At 32.6% G+C, this 17,853-nt stretch overlaps 1 protein-coding gene across 1 annotated transcript; it reads left to right on the forward strand.

Annotated features, from left to right (window-relative positions):
* The first annotated feature begins 14,775 nt into the window (after nucleotides 1–14,775).
* LOC136208139 (heavy metal-associated isoprenylated plant protein 5-like) lies at nucleotides 14,776–16,793 on the forward strand. Its single transcript, XM_065998954.1, has 5 exons — nucleotides 14,776–14,901; nucleotides 15,366–15,495; nucleotides 15,560–15,780; nucleotides 15,860–15,938; nucleotides 16,021–16,793. Exons 1-5 carry the CDS (start codon nucleotides 14,776–14,778, stop codon nucleotides 16,791–16,793), a joined length of 1,329 nt encoding a protein of 442 aa, XP_065855026.1.
* Nucleotides 16,794–17,853: the final 1,060 nt, after the last annotated feature.

Raw genomic sequence — 17,853 nt, forward strand, 5'->3', positions numbered from 1 at the left:
GTGCTAATTAGATAATAAGAGGGTTAATTTATAAAATAAATAAATATCAGGACCAAATTAACTCTTTTTCCTTTGACTTTTAACACCGTTAGTCAATTTGGTATGTGTTTGCTAATGGAATGAACCTCAAGGTACCATTTTGTAAATTTTTAAACCATAAGGTTGCAATCGAAAACAAGTATATAACCACAACGTTCATTCAGTTAGACTCGTTACGGGTCGTAAGTCTACTTGTACTAATTTATATTCAAACTCTTGTAGAAATTTTATATTCTACTATATACCGACTCTAACTGATAAATATCAGTATTAATCCTTCTATTTTAACTCCATAAATTAAGGTTGCTCAAACTATTTTATTAATAGAATTTAAAATAATCGAAATATTCTTATTGGATTATTTTCGGTCGCTGAGATATTAATTTTAAACCGACTTAGTTGTGTTTTGACTCATTATACATTTAAACTCGTGCACTGCTAAGAGTCTATTAATACCGAATTTCACATTATTAAATCCAAAGGACACTAGTATAAAATTTTATATATTTTCAATTTATACTTTAAATCTTAATTAATGACCTAATTAATTCCACATGGTTAATTGAGTACAATCAAAACTTTGGAAGGATCAATTTTTTAATTAAAACAACTCATTAAAAACTCTAAGCAATTAAATATATACCTTAATTAAGCAAATCTAGTATGCTTGAATCTTAAGTTAAATTAAAAGAAAGGAAATGTGAGGAATTAATTACCATTAATTTGAGAAGCCTTAAAGTTCCTTTTCTCCATAATTATATTTCCATTTCCCCCTCAATTAGTATAATACCAAGGCATAAACTTATACATATATTGGGCAACACCCAAAAAATATATACTGTATATAAATAAATGATGTATTATTGGAACTTTCGTTTTTGGCTTAATACATCAAAAGCCTCCTGAACTTGTCCAAAAAGATTGATTGGCTCCCTGAACTTACATAGCGTCTCGTTAGCTCTCTCAACTTGCTTAAAATAACATATTGGCCATCTCAATTTGTTTAAACTGACCTATTGGCTCCCTGAACTTGCTTATAGTAATCCATTTGCCCCCTGAACTTGTTTAAAGTGACATACATTGCAATTTGTTTAAATCCGTAAAAAAATTCAAAACTTAAAAATTCAAGGCTTAATTCGTGATTATATGTCTTTTAAACAACTTAACTTGTTATTTTGTACATTTTTATGGCGTTTTTATAGATTTAGGGACCTAATCATGACACTTTAAGAAAGTTTAGGGGGCTAAGGAACACCATGTAAGTTTAGGGTGCCAATCAACTATTTTGGACAAGTTTAGGGGACAACTGATGTATTAAGCCTTCGATTTTTATCTAATTGACACATGTACATGTAAAAACCATGCTTTATAAATAGTTGATACATACACCTATATAAAAGTCATGTGTATATATCTAATTGACACATATATATTTACATGCATGTATGAATTTATGAATACAAAACTACTCCACTTACTTTAATATAATTAATTAATTATTCTTAATTATTCTTTACCTTTTCTTTTTAATAAGTATTTTTTCAACTACAACTTATTGTACTAATAATTGAAAAATATTAATTTTAACCCCTTTAATTTATAACGTTTTTATAAAATTAACTCAAAACTTTTTATTTACAACTAAACCATTAAATTAAACCCAATTAATTAACACTCTCAAACGATATATTGTAATCTATGTTGACTAATAAAAGATTAAAAATTATTATATTTTTTTTAAACCTGGATGTGACAACCATTAATTGACCTAGCTTATCTTCCATTTGCCTTTATCATGACCTTCCTCTTGAAACCGCCACTTTCAACCTTTTTCCTCTTTTTTTTTTTACCTGAGTTTCACTCATCTCAAAAACACAGATATATGATTGTATGAACTTCAATTCAATTGGGTTTTGGATTAAAACTTTTTAAAAAATTAAAATTCAGATTCAAAAACATTTTAAAATATGTATAAATCCAATTAAAACTCATCAGTGGTGGTTGTATGAACTTCAATTCAATTTGGTTTTGAACTAAAACTTTTAAAAAAGATTAAAATTCAGATCCAAAAACTTCAAATCTTTTATGGGTTTTCTAAAAAACATCTTTCTTTTTCTAGACTTAAAATAAAAATTCAGATCCAAAAAACTTGAATGATTTTTTAGTAGAGTTATTGTCACGGCGACAAAAAAAAAAGACAAAGAAAAACGATCAAAGGTGGTGGAAGAAGAAAATGGATAGAGAAGTGGTGATTGTCGGAAAAGAACGATCAGAAAAATATTAGCAGCACCGTCTAGAGTTGTAATCTTGCCAGAGTTGAATCTTTAGAAGAGAGATAAAAGTTATTTGGTTTTGTTAGATAAATTATACTTATCCAACGAAAAAACTCAATTTAGATTTTTTTTTTGTTGGTGTCATGTTTCTATTTTCCATGACACACCACATCAGATTTTGAGGTGATGTGCAGGCAGTATAAGAGAAATTTCTAAGTTCTTATATATAGACCTGGGCATGGGTCAACGAGCTCGGCCGTCCGGCCCGCCCAGGCCCATGCCCATTTAACCGGGTTTGGACACATAAAAATACTGTCAGACCCAGGTTGGCCCAAGCTCGTATAAGCCCGCCAACAATTGGGCGAGCTTGAGCTTTACTAATTTTACATTGGCCCGATCCAGCCTGATATAATATATATATATATATATATATATATAAATTATAATATATTTTTATAAATATAAATATAAATAATTATGCAAGCACTGATGAAATCTTGTGAGTTTTTATGGATAAGGGAAAAAAATGCAGTGAACCATTATTAAGAAAATTCCTTACCTACAATTTTATTTTATATACACTACAAAAAAAAAGGTCTACTACGATACTTTTTTCGCGACGTTTTTTAGGATATGTCTCTATATTTTAAAATTTAGCGACACTTTTGTATCTATGTCGGTCTTTACCGTCTCTTAAAGACACTTTTTATTATAAGTTGGTCTTTTTAAAAAACTAACTACACTTTTGAAAAAAGCATTAACACTTTTTTAAAATTAAAAACAGTTTAGAATTTGCGTCGTGAACAAGTGTCTCCGTATTTTTTTATTTGAATATTTTTTTAATTTTTATCCCCGTATTTAAAAATCAACCACGTTTTTTAATTGGTGTCCCCTTTTATAATCATTTAATGGCGCTATTTTGGAAAAAGCATCGGTATTTTTAAAAGTTAAAGACGTGTGAAATTTTATATCCCTAAAAAGTGTTAAGATAATTTTTTAATTTGAAAACACATTTTCATTTTGTCCTTATATCAAAAATTCAATTACGTTTGTCTCGTGTTTTATAATCACTTAATAACATTTTAAAAAATTGAAACTTCGTTACTTTAGATTAAAAAAACATGGACAATTTTTAAAGTTACGATAAATTAGATTTTGTATCAATACAAAGTGTTCCAATATTTTTGAAGTTGAAAATATTTTTTTTGTCCCTATAATTAAAAATTCTACCATAAGTTTTTTATCTATTTATGTGACTTTTTTATAATTCACATTTGTAATTTATTGTTGGCATTTCTAAAAATTTAATTACATATTTAAGAAATAGCATTTTTTTTTGTTAAAATTAAAAACGATTTAAATATTGCATTGACAAAAAAAATATACTAGTACTTTTTAATTTAAAAACACTTTTATTTTATCTCATCTTAAGAAATTCAACATCATTTTATTCATTTATGCCTTTTATAATCTAGTAATTTACAAGTTGTACTTTTTTTTAACTAGACACTAAAAATTATTTTTATTGTCACGTCCGTGTCTAAATTTCTAAAATTTATATTTTGATATTAGTATATATTATAATTATTAGGTGTGTGATATTAATTTGGTGCAATAGAAAAAGTTTGGAGTTAATTCGATGGTTTTATTTGTGTATTAAAAGTTTAAGGTAATTTTTAAAAGATTATATAAAGATGGAGGACCAAACGAGATTTTTGCCGAATTTGGATATATATATCCAAAGCCTTCCAGGATATTCGAGGCGTTATCTTCTTCTCTTTTCTTTTTCTATTTCCTTTTAAATTCATCAGTTTTCTCTGAACCGTTTCTCCACCGTTTTTTTGATTTACGGAGATTCGACCGTCCGAATCACTCGAAATTATAACCATAGCATCCTTATGTATAGATCTAAGTCCTAACCGAAGAGTTTTTGAATTTCGGCAGTGTTTGGAGAGAAACGTCTAAGACAGAATTTAGAGGTGAATCAATCGGGTGTATTTTCTTCAATTAGTAGCCAATGCAAGTAACTATCAACTATATTTTGAGTTTTATATATATAGATATATATATAAGCAAAGAATTTTCAGAAATTGATATTTTAGGGTTATGCAGGAATTTTGTAAAATTGAGGTTTTTCATGATTTTGTTTTTTATTGTGAAATTACGGTTCAAATGAAGCTATTGATTATGCTTCTATGTGAATTTCATATTTTACTTGATTATGTTGATTTAAGGCTTAATTTGATTGATTAACTTTGAAATTTTTATTGATTACGAATTGATATTTTGAATAACTGTGGTTATTTTTACAAAAGAGCTAACTGAAGCTAAATGATTTATGGTTATGAAATAGTTTGAAATTTGATTGTGAAAGGAAATTTGAGGACGTTATGATTTTATGATTTTATATCCATCGAGAGTTATCCGGATCAGTGTTTTTATATTTGAAGACCATGTTCAGTGAGGGACATGGCCTGTGTACACAGTCTGAAGACCTATTGGGTACGACAAAGAAGTGTCAGGTAAGACCATATGGGATATGCAATGTTAAGAGACGTCTCGACTATGTATGTGGTTATGGATTGATACTTAAGGGAGAAACTCGAGGATGGATACAATGTTTTAAGTTCATTTGGATTATGTTTTCGGTTATGATTGATTTTGATATAAGGTTTGACGTTTGATTAAATACGAGTTGGTTTGATAAAACACTTATTTGATTACAATATTTTATAAGGTTTTGAACTCAAGAATGGATACAAGATTATATATATTTTTGGTTTTTGGTTTAATCCTTTGACTATATTATGAATTTACGTTTTGCGTATATTTTATAAGGTTTTGATTAAATCCCTTTATAAATATATATATGTAGCTATGTTAAGTAAAGTTGGTTTTTATAGCTGATAGTTTCTTACTGAGATTTTTGTATCACCTTTTTAAATGTTTTAATGTTTTTAGGTGCGAAAGTACATGATAGAGAGAAGGTTACCGATCGATTAGGCGAGGTTTGGAAGTTTTATGGTTATAACTTTGGTATTGCAATTGTAATATAATGATATTTGGATAAATTGGAGACTTCTAAGTATTGATTATGATCTTTCTATTTCACACCCGATGCCGATTGAGGTCGTTTAAGGTCGGGTGTGACATTTATGGTTCAAAAAAAAATTATTTTTAAATATGATTCAATAATGTTGGCTTAATTAAATAACAAGCAAACATAAAATTTGAATTTTTAAAAAAAACATAAATTTTGAAGATTTATTGTAAAATTAGTCTTCCTAAATTTTAAGTATCAATATATATGATTAAAAAAATTAAAGAAAGTATCAACATATATGACTACAAAAATAACAAGCATTAAAAAAAAAATTAATAAAGATAGTAAAATACTCTAATTAAGTGTATGATTTTAGTAGTTTTAATAAATGTCACATTCCTTACTAATGATCAACATTAAAATTTTGTGCGTACAAAAAAAATTACAGTTTTATGCTACTATATATTATTAATTGGAAAAAAAGCGGGGTCTTTCCCGAAAACAAAAATGCTTTCCCCGTAATAATTTCATTTTACAGCCCTAATATTGTCACACCCGATTCAAAACGGCATCGGGTATGAAGGGAAAACGGATAACGAACGCCTATCGGTCTGAAACACGAATATATTTTCTAATAGATAATAATTTATTCAAACCACCTAAAGTTTTATTTAATTATTTGGCTTGGACTTGATAATTCTATCAAGCTTCCTACGTATCCCGAACGTCTTTTAATCTTTAAATCGGGAATCAAAACCACGTAGTTCTACCTATTTTAGGTAGTTCTCTCAACTAATTGATACGTTGATTGACACGCTAATCATTTAATTATATATTTCACTTTCTCACTATAAAATTTTATTATTCATAATACGGTTATTGGGTCCAAACCAATATTTAATATCTCGAATTGATTTAATAATCTACTTAATATATATATATCATATACGAATATTTTATTGCTTCGACAGTATAACAGTTTAAACTTAAAAATCATGTTATCAATTCAAATCACGAAATAAATATCAATGTTTTTGACAAACGAGTCAAATGAAATAACGTTTTATCAAACTGAATCGTAATCAAACAAACGTAAAACATAAAACCAAATCCGTAGTCAGTCAAACTCGTAATTAATCAAACGTAAAACCATATATCAAAATCAACTCATAACCGATAACATCAAACCTTATATCCATTCTAGAGTTTCTCCCCTTATGTATCAATCCATAACCACACTTATCAAGAATCACATAGTCGAGACGTCTCTTTAACCTTGCCTAATCCCATATTGGTCTTACCCCACACTTCGCTGCCAATACCCGACTAGGTCTTTACACTGTGTACACAGATCATGTTCCTCACTGAACATGGTCTTCAAATATCAAAACCACCCGTCCGGAGTACTCTAGATGGATATATATATATAAAATCATAAATCACAATATGCTCAAATCTCTTTTCACAGTCAAACTTCCAATTAATTCCATAGCCGTAAAACCTGATAAGCATATTTGACTTAGTATTTAATTATTTGTTATTATCAGATTGTCCATATCTGATTTGATTCACTTCAGTATATTTTCAAATGTAATCAGTTGTAACCATATCTCTGTACAACTATAAGTATAGGTTTTCACAATCAATATACAATCAGTTGAGCAAATCGTTTTATGGTATCAGAGCCCTAGTGGTTTCAAAACTCTGCAATTCTTTCTCTCTCTCTCTCTTTTTTTTTCACGATTTGCTCATGGCCACTGCTGCAAACACTAGTGAAGCCTCGTTCTCTTCTGTTTCAACCACAGTTCCTGGGTTTTCTTCCTCCATGAGCCATCCCTTCTCCTTAAAATTAACACCAACCAACTTTGTTCTTTGGCAAACACAACTTCTACCCATGCTAAAAGGCCATGATTTGGCCGATCATATTGATCCTGAAGCAGTTATCCCTGCCAAGAAATTAATCAAGGGAACTGATAACCTAGTGTTCAAACCGTGGGAACCGAAAGACCAACAAGTGCTTAGCACGATCATCTCATCTCTTTCGATTGGTGTATTACCACAAGTCGTCGGAGCAAAAACGGCTTGCGCAGCATACCAAAAATTGGTAAAAGCCTATTCGGCTGGTTCTCGGTCCCAAATTAGGGATCTAAAATTTCGGTTACACAACCTAAAGCGAGAGAATGACAGTATCTCAGACTATCTTCAATCTGCTAAGCTAATTAGCGATCAATTAGCAGCACTGCAACAACCAATTTCAGATGATGACCTTGTTGAAGCAGTGCTTGATGGACTCGGACCAGTTTATCGTCCTTTTGTTCGTGCCCTTGAAGCCCGATTGGCTTCTGTTTCTTATGATGATCTTGTTGGCTTGTTGCTCAGTGAAGAGCGCCAACTATCAAGGGAAAATGTTACTGTCAATTTTTCCCCTTCTGTGATTTTTGCGAGTCGCAATCTCAATCGAGGGAGAGGACGTGGCCGAGGTGGATTTTCCGGCCAATCTTCTCCCCGTCCTGCATACACACAATCAGCCCCCTTGGATGTCAGTTCCTTGACGTGTCACAATTGCAAAGGCTACGGACACATATCTCGACAATGTCCTTCACCAAAACTAAACCGCAACATTAGAAATAGCATCAGACCTTCTTCTAATTTTGCTGCCGCATCCAATCCATCTGCACATGACTGGCTTGTTGATTCGGGTGCGACTCATCACTTAACTGCAGATTTAGGGAACCTCCATGTTCACTCAGAGTATGACGGTCCAGAACAAGTTGTTGTAGGAAATGGTAAATCTATTCCCATCTCTCACATTGGAACTTCTACATTTCCTATTGCTAATACTTCATTGAAATTTACTGATGTTCTTCGTGTCCCTCAAACTGTTCACAATCTTTTGTCTGTATCGTCTCTAACAAACTCCAATCCTATTTCCATTGAATTTTTTGCTAACTATTTTGTTTTGAAGGATTTGGAGACGAAAAAGGAGATCCTTCGGGGCAAGCACAGTAATGGACTCTACAGCTTGTCTCTTCCACCTCAAGTTCCTCACAAAGCTCAAGCATTTCATGTTTCTTTACCTTTATGGCATGCTAGACTAGGGCATGCAAATTTTTCGATTGTTAAACGCACTTTATCATTGAATAATCTTTCATTCAATAATAATAATAAAATCTCAACTTTGTGTGAATCTTGTTGTTTGAGTAAATCTCATCGTTTACCGTTTCCACAATCAAACTTTGTTGCTAATGGTCCATTAGATTTGGTATGTTCTGATGTTTGGGGCACTGCCCCTGTTGCTTCTCTTGATAAATGTCGCTATTATGTATTGTTCTATGATCATTATAGCAAATTTTCCTGGTTATACTTTGTCCGTTTCAAATCTGAAATTTACAGTGTCTTTGTTAAATTCAGAACTTTGGTTGAGAAATTCTTTAATCGTCCCATTAAAGCCTTTCAAAGTGATTGGGGGGGGGGGTGAATATCAGGATCTGATAGAATATTTAAGTTCCAATGGTATTGTCCAACGCGTCTCTTGTCCACATACACCTGAGCAAAACGGGTGTGCTGAGCGGAAACATAGACATGTAGTGGAAACAGGGTTATCTCTTTTACAACATTCTAAATTACCACAAAAATTTTGGACCTACGCTTTTGAATGTGCTATTTATGTTATAAATAGATTACCTGTTCCTACATTAAACTATTGTACTCCGTTTCAAAAATTATTTGATACTAGTCCTGATTATAACATGCTCCGTGCCTTCGGGTGTTTATGTTATCATTGGCTTCGTCCGTATAGTCCTACAAAATTGCATCCTCGGTCACGCAAATGTATTTTCTTGGGCTATAGCAAAATTCACAAGGGTTACCGATGTTATGACTTGTTAAATAACAAAATGTTTATCTCACGCCACGTACTTTTTGATGAACAGGTGTTTCCCTATCCAGAGTTAAATCATGAGTTGCAATCCTCCATAACAAGTCAGTCACACACAAATCCGCTATCTGTCACATTTCCTGCTGTTCGTGAGCCATTTACTGCAATTCCTCCTAGAGCACATTCTACCATCCCCTTACCTGCACCTACATCACAACATCTACCCCAACCAAATGTCCCTGTCAACACTACAATCACAACCTCCATGCCTACTTTACAACCTCATCAATCAGCCCCCACATCACATATAACTCAGCCCTAACCTTTAACTACGCAACCAGTCCCACCAGTCCCACCAGCCCCTAAACACTCCAAATCTGTCCCTCCTCCGAGCAGAACAATTGTGACACGGTCAAAAACTGGCAATTCACGACCAAAGGCCTATGTAGCTGTATCTGCACCGCTAGATACACCAACATGCTACACCAAAGCAATGATTGATCCAAAATGGCGAGAGGCAATGCGCTAAGAGTACAATGCACTGATCGACAATGGTACATGGGAATTGGTACCGTCTCACTTTGCAAAAAACACAGTTGGTAGCAGATGGGTGTTTCGCGTCAAATTAAATCCAAACGACACGGTTGATCGTTATAAGGCGCGTCTTGTAGCAAAGGGATATCATCAAAGACCAGGAATTGATTTTGAACAAACATTCAGTCCTGTAGTTAAACCTACAACAATTCGACTTGTGCTGAGCATGGCTGTTACTAATGGTTGGTTTCTTCATCAATTAGATGTCTCAAACGCTTTCCTACACGGAACACTAGATGAGACAGTATATATGGAGCAGCCCCCTGGATTTGTCAATCCACTTTATCCTGATTATGTATGTAGGCTTCACAAAAGCCTATATGGTTTAAAACAGGCCCCAAGAATGTGGCACCGTTGTCTGACTGATGCCTTAGTTGAATTTGGATTTCAGGGTTCCAAAGCTGATTCATCCTTATATTTTTGTAACCTTAACGGCGTTCGTATATTTTGCTTGCTCTATGTTGATGATATATTGGTAACAGGAAGTGACAAAAAGGTTGTTGATCAATTACTCAGTCATCTTCAATCCAAATTTGCAATCCGAGATCTTGGAAGGCTGTCCTATTTTCTTGGTTTGGAGGCACACTGGAAATCACACAGCTTATTTCTCAATCAAAGAAAATATATATGTGACTTGCTAAAATGTGCTGCCATGCATGAGTCTAAAGGAGTTTCCACTCCGGCATGTCCGTCTCACAAGCTGTCCCACTCGGTTGGAGAACCGTTTAATGATCCACGGCTATACCGAAGCATTGTAGGCGGTCTACAATATGCCACAATTACGAGACCAGACATCTCATTTGTTGTCAACAAGGTAAGCCAGTATATGCACCAACCAAATGAAGACCATTGGAAAGCAGTAAAACGGATTTTGCGCTATTTGCACACAACTACAACCCATGGTTTGCGTTTTACTCCTAGCTCGAATTTCGATATTACGGGTTATACTGATGCAGATTGGGGTGGGGATATAGATGATCGGAAATCAACATCGGGTTATGCTGTTTTTGTTGGCTCTAATTTAGTGTCATGGCGGTCCAGAAAACAAAGAACGGTTTCTCGTTCCTCCACCGAAGCTGAGTATCGCGCATTGGCAGCTCTAGCTTCAGAAATTACATGGCTTCAAATATTAATGACAGAAATTGGAATTCTATCTACAAAAACACCAACAATTTGGTGTGATAACTTGGGAGCCACTTACTTGACAGCCAATCCAATCTTCCATGAACGATCGAAGCATCTTGAACTGGATTTCCACTTTGTCCGTGACAAAGTTGCAAAGCATCAGCTTCGTGTATCTTATCTTTCTACCTTGGACCAGGTTGCTGACATTCTCACAAAGCCTTTGTCAAAGTCTCGGTTTCAACTTCTTCGTGACAAGTTATTGGTTCACCCACCATTAACTTGAGGGGGTGTGATAAGCATATTTGACTTAGTATTTAATTATTTGTTATTATCAGATTGTCCATATCTGATTTGATTCACTTCATTATATTTTCAAATGTAATCAGTTGTAACCATATATCAGTACAACTATAAGTATAGGTTTTCACAATCAATATACAATCAGTTGAGCAAATCGTTTTAAAACCATTTGGCATCAATTGACTATTTTTGCAAAAATAATCACAATCGTTAAAATCAAATAATCTTTTAATATAACTAAAATTGTTAAAAATTTGTATAAAATCATCGATTCATAATTTAATGTATCAATAAAATTTAATGTCGTTAAAAGTAAATATTCTTATCGGACTACTTTCAATTGCCGAACAAAGGTTCTGAACCGAATTACTATTAGACTCATTAATTACTAAGAATATATTCGTCCTAATTTTATATTCAAATTATTCTACTAATTTTATATTCAAATTATTCCACCAACTTTTATATGAAATTTTAACAAATATCGGCATCAATCCTTCTAATTTATAACGCATTTTAACCCGATACTTTAAAGTCACTTAATTATAAATAACTTAAAACTAAATTTTAAACCAAATACTTTATCGACTATTATTATCGTTTGTCACCGAAATTGTAACGTGTAAACAAAATTGTATCATTAATTCCGAATGAAGGTTCAGTTAGATTCGTGACACTGCTAGAGGTCTATCCGTATCATTTTTTATTATCAGTTTTTTATATTATTATTATTTTTCAATATATAGAATTTCAGAATGACAATTTAATACTTAACTAGTGTCATATATTTTCCGTGACCGAAACCTCTAATTGGTCGTCTATTAAATTCTTTCCGTAAATTCCTTCTGTGACCGTGAGCTAAACCTCTACTTGATCATCTATTTTAATATGTAATTGTCTAAATTTTATATTTTTATTAATAACCTATTGACTTAATAAATCACTATTCGTAAACTTGTTGAAATTTAACGAAACTATCGGAACCAAACTAAAATCATACCTAGAACATTTTAAAAATAATTTGAATCTAAAAATACAGTTACCGAAATATCGTCGCTGGTTACCGAAAATTAATCGGTGTGATCCATTGCTAGCTGATCCCGAAACATCACCATCGGTCACCAAAAATTAACCGTTGTAATCCCTTGACATCTAAAAACGTTTTTTTCTCTCCTTATTTGAAAACCCAAATCTGAAATTTCTTTTCCAGATCTCTCCAAAATCTCCCACAATTTTTTTATATCCTCCCTTTATAAATCAAAAGAAACTAATTTATAGACTATGTAAAATTGATTTATGATGCATGATTATATAACCTTTGTACAAGTGGTGTACACATGTTCTATATATATATTGTACTTTCAAATAAATGCCACGTATAACCTATTTTCTACTCCAATTACCATCATATTTCTTTATTTTTTTTAGTAAAGAACTAACATAAAATTAATAATTAAATATATGTGTTGTAACCTCAACTAACCATTATATAATAACCTTCTTTATCTCCCCAAATATATATTTTGATAGTTCAATATACTTAAGTAAGTTCTTTTTAGTAATTCATGTGAATCAACTATTTTTTTTTAATTAATATTGATTATTAATAAAAGGTCCTCCTTAATTATTAAATTTTTTATAAAACTTACCCAAATCTTTTTATTTATACCTGAAGATATTAAATTAAACCCAGTAATATACTTAAATTCATAATTAATTAACACTCCAAAAGATATATATTATATAATCTAGTTCGGAAAATAGAGATTCGAAATTTTTAGACACGGACGTGACAAATATTCTCCTGGCTCTCCTTTGTACGCACCCTCAACTCTGACTTTCCATCTCTATGTGGGATGAGTTCATCGACGATCGATCCAAATGTTTCGAACCAAGGTGAAAAGATGGAGCTACTCGGATTGGGAAGAGGGATGAGATGTAATATAGGGCTAAAGAAGAGCGGGATTAGGACCGATGGAGAACGCATTTTGAAGAAGTAGAAGAGCAAGAGTGAATCGGCTCCATTTTAAAGGTTTACAATCGTCTTTCAATTGTATTGTTGAAGCTATTTGAACTATGACTCTTAATCTTACATCTCAATTTTCTGATATTAGTTTATGGATTGATTTGGCTTTGGGTGGGTTGCTGATATAGGTGCTGCAAGTGGTTCCATGGTCTTTCCCACGAATTAGTGTATTGCCGATGTTGTGTCTGCTGATTTACACAACTATATGGCTGGGTTCGATGATCCTAAAGTCGTTCAGAAAGAGGATATTGAACATATTGCCCAAAGGTTTGTCTTTTCATTTGTTCATAATGTGGTCTCATCCTTATGCAATTTAATTGTATGTATTGAGGAAAAAATTAACATCTTCTTAGTTGTGATTCTTATTTACAAACTGCATCCTTTATGTGACACAAATTCTAAAACCAAATCTCATTGTAGGTATAATTTGAACAAATTCTACTCTTTACTTTCTTTTCTTGTTCCCATTTTGTGTTTATTAATCAACATGAGTATTATATTTTTTTTTTCGAGATAGCCTGGATGACTTACATTTTGTAAAGTTATGGTATAATACATCAGTTGCTTTCTGAATTTGTTCAAAAACCTTTATTATCTCCGACACTTACATAGTGTCTCATTAGGCTCATGAACTTACTTAAACTGTAATGATTAAGTCTCTAAATCTTATAAAAACGCCATAAAGGTGTAAAAAATAGAAAGTTAATTTGTTTTAAAGATATAGAATTACGAATCAGACCTTTATTTTTTAAGTTTTGACTTTATTTTTATAGATTTAAACAAATTGAAATGAATATCACTTTAAACAAGTTATAGGCTAATGAATCACTATAGGCGAGTTTAGAAACCAATATTTCATTTTAAACAAATCTAGGTGGCCAATAGGTTAATTTAAGCAAGTTGAGGGAGTTAACAAAACATTTTATAAGTTTAGGGGGCCAATCAACATTTTGAGATAAGTTCAGAAGCTATTAATGTATTTTAACCATTATAAAACAATTAATTGAATTTTAATAGGTTAGAATGGAATACAATTTTAAAACTGAAAAATTTGGACAGTTATAATGTAATAAATTTTGGAATGCATTTTTCTTAAAAATGGTAAGATGTATATTTGACTATATTTAATCAATTTTGAAAATTCAATGAAATTAACTTTTAATCGGTTATAAGGTAAATAAATTTGAAACTGAAAATTCAATGAAATTGACTGTTACGATTGAAAAGATTGATTTTTCAGCTATAAAAGACAAACAAAGGATGTCTAACCCAACCCATAAAAGTCTCTCTTTTAAAGTAAAAAAACAAACCTAAAGAGAAAAGTAGGTAATCAAACATCCCTTATTTCAAAGTAAATTTTGTTCAATTAGTTGAATTTTCAGTCATTACAAACCATTTTATATTAAATCTTTAGGCCATCGATCTCACCCATTTGAAGTGCTTGACAAACACCGAACGAAGATCAATCTAAATGTGGAAACATTTCAAAAGTGCGGCCATGGTGATGGAGGACCTCCAAGATTATCTAATGATTAAAGCTTTGTATGCGAAGAGCAAACTAGCTTTTCGAAAGTGTTCCGGCGACATAGATATAGCGATGGAGTTTGTTACTCAACCACATCATGTGAGTTGTCTGAGTTAATTTCAAATAAATGTTACGTGATTTCACATTTTTTTAGATCGGTATATGTAGTTGGTAAAATTTTTATTTTTTCAAATTGACCAATATCGATCTCAAAATGAAAATTTTTAAAAATTAAATAATCATATTTTTTATTTTTCAAAATTATCATTTTTGAAGTTTTGTTTCTCTAAACATTAACTTTCTCCCTCTTTAAAAAAACTTCAAATCAAAAAAATTGAAAAATTAAAATTGATTAAAACATTATTTTTTTAGGTGGATAAATTTGGAAAAATTAAAAGTTTGGCTGAATTAAGTGTAATTGAAATTAAAATTAAAATTACTCTACCAATGTTTTTAACACTGTATATCTTTAATAGATGGGTTTGGCTTTGAATCACACTTTACTGATTCGAATATTCATTAAGAGTTTCTCTCTGATCTAATTTTGTTTTTCTTATGAGCAGACAGAAGGTGAAGGAGATAAAGCGGCTGCCGCCACTTCCGACGGCGGCGAAAAAAAGGATGAACGGAAGCCTGTTTCTGTTTACAAAGTCGACATGCATTGTGAAGGCTGTTGTAAGAAGCATTTAGAAGGTGAGAATTGAATAGGATGGATTGATTTGGATTGCCAATTGAAATTTGTGATTTGTTGTTGAAGGTGTGGAGTCGGCGAAGACGGATTGTCAATCGAACAAATTGACGGTGACCGGGGAGGTTGACCCTGAGAAAGTGAAAGCGAGGCTGGAAAAGAAAATGAAGAAGGAAGTACAGATTGTATCTCCGCAGCAGAAGAAAGAGGCCGGCGGTGGTGGTGAGAAGAAAGCGGATGAGAAAGCCGCTGAGAAGAAACCGGAGGTGAAGAAACCACCACCTGAAGAGGTATAAGAATAAAATAATTAATTTAAATTCGTTTCTGATTACAGTGATTAACTCGTTTGGATTTAATTAATCGACTCAGATTACGGTGGTTTTGAAAATCAGAACTCATTGTGATGATTGCATTACCAAAATGAAGAAGATCATCAGAAAAATCAAAGGTAGATAAATTTTCAGAATATTTTAATCTCTGCGATTATACAAATATTTTTTCAAATTATAACTGACGTTACCGATTAACAGGAGTTGAGAGCGTGGCAGTCGACGACAGAAAGGATCTGGTAACGGTGAAGTGGACAATGGAAGTTAAGGACCTCGTGCCTTACCTGTCGGAGAAGTTCCGGACGTCGGGTGAGGTCGTTCAGCCGAAGACAGACGAGGCAAAGAAAGAAGTCGGCGGCGACGGCGACGGAGGAGGAGGCGAGAAAAAGACCGATGCTGAGAAAGTAGACGGAGAAGGCGAGAAAAAGAATGATGCTCAGAAAGTGGACCGAGGAGGCGAGGAAAAGAAGGATGACAATAAAGAAGGCTTTGGCTCCAAAGCCGGCGAGAAAAAGAGCCATGGTAAGAAAGATGAAGCCGGAGCTGGAGAAAAAAAGAATGATGATAAGAAAGATGAAGCCGGAGCAGGAGAGAAAAAGAATGATGATAAGAAAGGTGATGAAAGAGGAGAAGAAGCAAAGGTGAAGAACAAAGAAGCTCCTGCTCCTGCTCCTGCAGTGACGGCGACGGCGACGGCGACGGCAGCTAGTGGTGACGTTGGTGCTATGCCGGAGGTAATAAATAAAATGGACTATTATCCGGCATATTTTCCGACTCATTGGATGGACGGGATATTTGCTCAGAGCTACATTGTTTACCCGCAACATCCGCAATACGATTATGCATATAACCCGGTAAATCAAGGTTACCAGATTCCGATATACAATAATATTGAACCAGTGTACAACCATCTACCAGTGAATCCAGCACAAATGTTCAGCGACGACAATCCTCATGCTTGTTCCATCATGTAAAACCACGATGGAGAATGATATAGCCGACGATCATGCCTATTGTATATAATATTGCAATATAATATTGCATACAACCTTGTACTGGTTATAGCCGGATCGCCTATTGTGTATAATATTGCATACAACCTTGTACAGATTTTCCCAATGCAGTACATTGGTTTTCTTTTAGCAGTAAACAAGAAGAAATTTTTTGAGTTTGGTAAATATACAGCTACTTGTAGTTAAGTTAGTCTTAGAGATCTCCACTAGTTTGAATCCAGGCATGAATATTTCATCCTAAACTAAAACTTCTTAATTATCAATTAGGCCCCGAGTAAAAATCATCAAATTATCTTCGTATTCTAAAATCATGTGAATATTTGATATAGATTATAATAATCTCTGTGTTGGCTCAAAATGGATTTAGGGAAGAGCGTCTAAAACTGTTCAACCGAACCAAATCAATTGATGAATTTTGCATTGAATGATGACTGAATTGATGATTTTTGCTTAGTTGAAGATTTTAATAGTTTAAGGTTCTAATTGACCTTAAAACTTTTGAATCCGTTTGGTTTAACTGTTAACTAATAGCTGTTTATTATTAGTTGTTTAATTATTAGTGTTTAATAAAATTATATTGTACTGTTGATATTAATATTTAAAATGTCAAATATAGACATGTTTTAAATTAATCAACAAATAAATTATTGAACATGACAAAACCTTATCCTTTCGATAATTATGCTATAGAAATAAAAATAATGTTAAAGAAAAAACATATTTTGTGTAAATAAGCCCCCTTCTTTTTGTTTGTTCTCCTTCGTCTTCTCTTGTTCAAACACTCACTTTTTTTTATTAATATACTGCGGGTTTGACAGTTCTTGGGCCATGAGTGCTCGCACTGCCCAAGTTCTGTCTCGTTCCAATTTCTATCAAAAAAATAACTACAAACAACTGTTCATAAAAAGCTCCAAAATGTTACAGTTTTAAGAAAAAAGGTTAAACGTTACAGTTATATAAACCTAACCAAATGCTATATTTTCCGTGGTTTGGAGTGAAACGCTAAACGATTCTCCGAAAA

Source organism: Euphorbia lathyris, chromosome 10 (assembly GCF_963576675.1).
Source record: "Euphorbia lathyris chromosome 10, ddEupLath1.1, whole genome shotgun sequence".
Lineage (NCBI taxonomy): Eukaryota > Viridiplantae > Streptophyta > Magnoliopsida > Malpighiales > Euphorbiaceae > Euphorbia > Euphorbia lathyris.